This window comes from Sinocyclocheilus grahami, unplaced genomic scaffold (assembly GCF_001515645.1).
Source record: "Sinocyclocheilus grahami isolate Dianchi unplaced genomic scaffold, SAMN03320097.WGS_v1.1 scaffold632.1, whole genome shotgun sequence".
Taxonomy (NCBI): domain Eukaryota; kingdom Metazoa; phylum Chordata; class Actinopteri; order Cypriniformes; family Cyprinidae; genus Sinocyclocheilus; species Sinocyclocheilus grahami.
In genome coordinates, this window is record NW_015505811.1 from 421,056 (window position 1) to 428,186 (window position 7,131).

Consider the following 7,131-nt stretch of genomic DNA (forward strand, 5'->3'; position numbering starts at 1 on the left):
AGTGTAACATTGGTTTTGCTTTGTTTCACAGAACTAATCGTTGCCTGGGTTGCGTACGTATGTGTGGGGCGGAGCTATCAAAATAGGGGCGAGACCCTTTTGGGGTAGGGGCGTGTTAGTTTTGGTGATTTCAAATGTCAACATTGGCTACCAGAAATAGCTTACCCCAACTTTAAGGTCACCAACGTCTCCACCTTTCATATAGAGACACTTTTCACCATTCAATTAGTTCCTGATGGATAAAATTGACTCATAAAACATCACATTGTGGAAGCAAAATGGGTTGCAAATGCCACTTCCTGTAACCCTTGTGGGGTTCTTTGAGCGCTCTGAGAAAAGCCCAACATGAAGGTTACAATCATCTGTTTTATTTCAACAAATAGCAATGAATCATTTCAATAAATTACACATAATGAATCATTCAAGTTAGCATTTGCAGTCCCTCAACTACACACAGGGCCGTTTCTAGGCATAGGCGAGCTAGGCGGTCGCCTAGGGCGCCATCAGCTGAAGGGGCGCCAATGAACGCACGTACTGGCACTTTTAGCAGGGTTGTGATAAAGAGTGGCACGGTCACCTTGAAATATGACTGTCGCCCCCACTGGATCCCCCAACATTATTAAAATTAGCTAATTCACGAGATCAATACATCCTTTATTAGACAGCTTGGTCGAGTTAAATGCATTCTTACGGAGGTGTCGAAATGCTGAATCAATTCATTCACTTCCAACAGCACTTAATGGGAGCAGCGTCATAGAGGGCAGAGCGTCACGTTATTTAAAGGGGAAGTTAACGCGTTAACGAGTAGCAAATGATTAAGTAGCTGGATTGGTTACTTTTATGCCATTGATAAAGCTTTTATATGTAGCTTGGGGTAATAAAGGGGTTTTATAGGTTTGACTGAAATAATAATGTAATAACTGACACTTTAAATCAATGTTTCAAGAAACAACAACAAAAAAATTTAACAAAAAAACAAAGACAAAAAAGTAGCCATTGATAATATCTAAACAATATGTAGTAGTATAGTATATAGTATCCAAATCAAAATGTAATAAAATTAATTTATGTGTAAATTATGTGCAATGTCTTAGCCACTTGGGATTGTTACATAGGGCTATACAGGCATCTAGTGGCAACACAATGATATTACAGATACTAAATTGTGCAAAATGCATTCAGATTTGTGGAACTCAATGCACTGAATCTCCACAAATTATTGTCGTTACTATGACAACCAATTTGAATGTGACAAGCAACTGGTGTCTGAAAAAAAAAAAAAAAAAAATATATATATATATATATATACATACATACATATATACACAATAGGGATTTCACCTAGGGTGTCAATTTAGCTAGAAACGGCCCTGATTACACAAGTGTTTCAATTAGTTCTATCTGTTTGGACCCAGACGTTTATTTTATGTACATTTCGTGGGCCATTTATAGATCTTAAATAGCACTTCATGTGTTTTCAGCCTTTCTGAAGTCAACAGTTGCATCATAGTACGACGCTCGCCGTGGCACAGTGGTTGGCCGGTATACCGATGCGACGGTGGCAGGTGAACATTTTGCGCAGCTCTGCACGGAAACGGTCGTGAAGCCACGCGTACAGGAATGGGTTGCAGCAGGACGAGCTCATAGCGCACAGATGACACAGCAGCTGGATCAGCAGAAAATGACGCTTGTTGATGAGGCGGATGTCGATGTCGCGCAGGATGTTGAACACGTGGATGGGCAGCCAGCAGACTCCAAACACCGCCACAACTAGAGACACCAGCCTGAAGATCTTCCGCTTGCGCGCCCGCTGGGCCTCGGCTTGGTCACGTGTTCGGTGTCCAGGGGCCACGCAGTTGCGGAGTTTAACAGAGATGCAGAGGTAAGAGACGCAGACTGCAGATAAAGGCAGGATGTAGGTCAGTAGCAGCGTGCTGTAGGCGTACACTAGTCGCTGGGTCTCCTGGCCCAACCAGAACTCCTCGCAGATTGTCAGACCCTCCTCTCTGAACTCCACATGATACGTGTGGGCCACAGCGGGAGCGACCAGCACACACGACAGCAGCCAGATCCCAGACAGCACGTAAGCGCAGGCCGCCATTGAGATTCGCTTCTTCAAAGGGTGCACTGTAGCATAGTACCTGTTACAACACACAAAGATTTCAGCATTGTTATATATTATATTATTAAATTATTTTTCATTGAAATATATTAGCCCAATATCAAATGAAATAATAATTCATCAAGATATTTTACTACATTATTATTATTTGTTTAATTCTCAAAACTCTCATTAACAGGATAATGTGGAATAAATAATTTCTCATTCATATTAAGATATTTGATTTCTCAACAGAATTAATAGTTATATTTTTACTGTAATAAAAAACGCCGTCATTTTTTTTTTTGAAATATTACCCCCATATCAAATCTAATAATAACGAAAACACATTATATTTTGTATAAAGAAAATTAAGCCTATTTTTGAACTATTACTATTTTTTAGAACTATTCTTATTTTTGTATCATTAAGCTTTTTCCCCTCAAATTCTTATGACTGTAGTTCATCTAGACATTTTACTTTTCGATTGTTTTTTTTGTTTTTTTATCCTATTCTCATTAATAGACTAATGCATAAATAATTAGCATAATTTACTCATTATTTATTTTTAATTAAAATCATTTTAATTTTCAAAAGAATATAGTATTTTACACTACAGTAAAAGTTTTAATTATTTGTTTTGTATTATTTATTTATATATTTTTTATGTAATTATATATATATATAAATTCTTTAGCATTAAGTACTTTTACCTCATTTTACTTTTTAGTTTCAATAATAGAATAATCAAATGCATTAATATTTCTCATTGTTTATATTAAAATCATGTTAATTCTCAATAGAATCAATATAGTTGTATTTTCACTGCACTAAAAAGCAATATAATGGTTTTTTTTACTTATTAAATCAACAAATCAATTCAATACAACACAAAAAAAGAACATTTTATATATTTTTTGTATTATTTTTGACATTACAGCAAAAATGAAATGAATTGTGGTAATAAGAAAATGTGCCTAATTGTCATGGAAAAAAAATCACAATCCAAAAAAGCTAAAATAGGCTTAATTTTTCTACAATAAAATATAATTATTTCTTTCTATATGCGATTTATGGGGTGAAATATAACAGACATGTTCTTAATAGATTTTTTGAGTTAAAGCAATAAAAAAATTGTCAACATAAAATCAAAGCGATTGGAAATATAGTGATAGTGCAGTTTCAAACTGCAGTCTTCACTTCCTAAGCCAAACCTCTAATGATCTCCAAAGACCTTCAACATAAAAAAAGACCAAAACCTTTTCAAAAGAACCATCATTCAGTGCACATCCTTTCATCTCAAGTGATCTGACCCACTTCAACCACACTTAGCTTTGATATCTAATGGTATGAGCCATTAGAGGGTCAGGTGCTTGCACTCACCTGTCGACCGCGATAGCCGTGAGGGTGAAAACAGACACGTATACAGTGACGGGCTGGATCAGGAACACCAGGTAGCACATGAAGCGCCCAAACGTCCACCCGTGAGGGCTGAATGCGTAGGCCAGCGTGAAGGGAACGCAGGTCACGCACATCAGCATGTCCGAGAAGGCCAGATTGCCGATGAAGAAGTTGGTGACGTTGTGCATCTTCCTCGAACGGCAGATGACGTAGATCAGAAGGTAGTTGCCAAAGACGCCCACCAGCAGCACAAGAACATAACAGGGGATGATAAGCGGCTTGAAGGTCTGCAGCAGGGCGACGTCTGCAAAGGGATAGTTGTGAGGGGCCGTGGCGTTTTGGACCACCGTCACCTCGTACACTTGGCTTCCAGGAGGCTCTTCTACACCTTCCAAGCCAGAGCCCTCCATACTTTGATCAAAACTCTCTTGCCTCCCCCTGCTGGACGAAAACACAAAGGTTGATATGTGATTTTCAGATTAACAGTTGGTCAGTGTGGACTTTTCAGTGGTAACTTCTTAAACTTTTACATTTTTTCTCGCTCAGTCTTGAATACGTTGTTACATAACTGCTCAGTTGTGAGTTGAAATGCTTTAATGTACCTGTATGAAAGCAACTTCAGAAAACGAAGATCTTAAAATAGCTCTTTGTTTCACTTTTTCCCAGCATCCAGGCATTTTAAAACACAGCAGTCTTTGCCTGCAGGGATGTATTTTTCCACAGAGCCTGTGTACTTTCACTGTCAAACAAGAATTATGAATGTCAAACCTTAAACGCTGATTAAACTCAAACGTTGTACTCACGTAATTTGTGCAAATACAAAAATAAAATTTTTTATTTACCTTAATGCCACTCATTTGATGATTTGGCATTATATTCATGGGTCTTGCGGAGTTCAATTTTGCAAACATGAAACTTTGCAGTTTCATAAAATGCCCCTCTTTTAAACATTGTATGGTAAGAATGATGAAATGTGTCTATGGAAGTTGCACTATGAAATTTGGGATTCCTTTTTTTATTTACCTTAATGCCACTCATTTGATGATTTGGCATTATATTCATGGGTCTTGCGGAGTTCAATTTTGCAAACATGAAACTTTGCAGTTTCATAAAATGCCCCTCTTTTAAACATTGTATGGTAAGAATTATGAAATGTGTCTATGGAAGTTGCACTATGAAATTTGGGATTCCTCTGTAGAAGCTACTACTGTGTATTTTTGGGTACTGAAATATTCATTTTTAAGTTGATGTACTTTCGCTGTCAGACAAATAAGAACGATAAATGTCAAATCTTAGCAGGTAATCGCTGCATAAATTCAAATGTTGCAATCATGTAATTTGTGCAAATGCAAAAATACATTTTTATTCAATTTAAATGCCAGTCATTTGATGAACTGGCATTATATTCTCTGGTCTTGCTGAGTTCAGTTTTGCAAAGGTGACATTTTGCAGTTTCATAAAATGCCCTCTTTCAAACATCGTATGGAAAGAATGATGAAATGTAGGCTATCTATAAAAGTTACACTATGAAATGTGGGAATCCTCAATAGAAGCTACTGAATTCAATATTTCTGGCTGCTGAAATTAATACATCAAATAATGATGAGTAGTTGACAGTGCAACATGCTAAACTGTTTCAAACAGCATTCTCTTATTAATATTCATTTTCACGCAGGTTTAAAGATCTTTTAATTGAGAGGTATTGTATATATGTATTTAAAAAAAATCATACATTGCGTACATCTGGCGTTCATTAACATCTCTAAAGACTAAACACAAGTTTGTAATGTCATCATATTCATAAGGGCAGCATCTCATCGCATATAATCTGCTAATGGGGACAGTAGATAAAAAGCCCCTTGACAAAGCATAGACCATACGGAATAAAGGTCATGCCTCATCTATATAGTCTGAAAAGGTCCAGACAGGATAATTATGTTCCTTGTGGAGGTGAGTATGCAGTACCATAAATAAACCCATTTATTCTCTAAACCATAAGTGCTACTTAACTCTGGAAGAGCAGAATATTATACTGATAATGGATAATTATTCTCCATTCAGAAATAAAGCTTCCTGTCTTCGGATACATCCTTAGAGCTTCCTAAATGACCTCTCAAAAAAAAAAAAAAGGGTAAGCTGGGACTGAGGCGTGACCCTAAGGTACAAAAGCTAAATGGTACATATTAGTACCTTATTTATCTCCAAATGGTACAAATTAGTACCTTGAAGACCCATGCAAGTAGCCTACTTTAAAAGAACATAGTATCTTACGTGTATATATTTTTTAAAGAGTACCACCCCAGTGTAAGTTTTGTACTTTTTTTCTGAGCATTAAGGAAACTGCTGCGTAAAGGTAAAAAAAAAGAAAAAAAGATTTAGCCTAATCATTATAGATCTCATTAACAGCACACACAAGCTGGCAAATTAAACAGATGCTTAGCTTTCGTCACCCTTGATAGCCTGTTACCTAAATGCAAAAAAATCCGATGTATCGCAAAATTACCAGTACCAGGATATTTAGTTTGGAATATAAAATTATTACATTACCTAAGATAAAGCGATACTCCTGCTTCGGAGAAGTGTGTGAATGCACCTTTTCTCCGGTGCGGTGCGCCGAGTGTTTCCAAACGGCGCGCCGGTGCGTATCTGACGCGCAGCGCTCCGGCTCCGGCTCCGGCTCCGGCTCAGGCTCCGGCAAGCAAACCACAATAATTAGATTATTTAAGAGTTGTGTATATGGCACTTGGGTACAAAATTGACTATTGAAAGATTCTGGTCACTTTCGACACATATTATTTCCCATATGACTCAGTCTGACTCATTTACTGCAATGCGCTTTAGTCAAATATTTTTTTTTTTTTGAAGCTTTTAGGTTTTTATTTTTCGTAAGTTTATACAAAATATTCTCCACTCGACTGTACATCAGCGGGAGACCGAACGTGCTGCAGTAACAAGTGTTTCCCAACGGTCACTGGCTTACTCATGCAAACTGAAGCTCAACTTCTGTCACCCTGAGTCAGTGAAAACCGTTCGAATGGGAGGGGTCTAATTGAGGCTCGAATCCCCTCAACTGAGGTAAAATAAAATATGAATCTATCTATCTGGCTACTCAATAATTAGTCAGAGAACGTTACGCTCGTGAGGAAGTAACGTACCATAGAGCAGTTCGTTCGTTCGCTGTCTGTATTGGACGGTATATCTACAAAATGACTTATTTAAATAAAATAAATACTTGTTTTTTAAAGACGTCTGAATGATAGTTTATGTAACGTAACTTCGTGAAGTAGTGGTGCAAATACCGTTGCGCGAGACGAGCCTCGATCACCCTCAGCTGAGCTCGACCCAAATTAAAGTCAAAATTCGTACATATCTGTCTGTTGTCCATATGAGGAAGTGGCTTTTATCACAAAATGTTCAGCGCTAGTTCAGTTCTTATTACGAATGTTACTTTTCAGCAGAGCCGTTGAAAAAAAACCCGGCTTTAGTAGCTTTCAACGGAGCTGCAGTCGATTAACTTTCTCATGAAGCTGTCTTAACACTGATTGATAGTGATCAATATGGATAGAGTACCGAGGCTAACCTCTTCGTCTACTTTTAGCCTCTGTGAAAAAAGAAAACATCAACGTTTG

The 7,131-nt window shown here is 37.5% G+C and overlaps 1 protein-coding gene across 3 annotated transcripts; it reads right to left on the minus strand.

Annotated features, from left to right (window-relative positions):
• Positions 1-1,379: 1,379 nt before the first annotated feature.
• On the minus strand, positions 1,380-6,674 carry LOC107558127 (prolactin-releasing peptide receptor-like). 3 transcript variants are annotated; one of them, XM_016241745.1, is made up of 4 exons: positions 6,658-6,674; positions 4,105-4,241; positions 3,485-3,943; positions 1,380-2,141 (listed from the first exon to the last, which is right to left on the minus strand). In XM_016241745.1, exons 3-4 carry the CDS (start codon positions 3,910-3,912, stop codon positions 1,505-1,507), a joined length of 1,065 nt encoding a protein of 354 aa, XP_016097231.1. In that variant the 5' UTR covers positions 3,913-3,943; positions 4,105-4,241; positions 6,658-6,674; the 3' UTR covers positions 1,380-1,504. The 3 variants fall into 3 exon arrangements, with proteins under 3 accessions (XP_016097231.1, XP_016097232.1, XP_016097230.1); XM_016241746.1 differs by lacking the exons at positions 4,105-4,241; positions 6,658-6,674 and adding an exon at positions 6,096-6,204; XM_016241744.1 differs by lacking the exons at positions 4,105-4,241; positions 6,658-6,674 and adding an exon at positions 6,050-6,204.
• Positions 6,675-7,131: the final 457 nt, after the last annotated feature.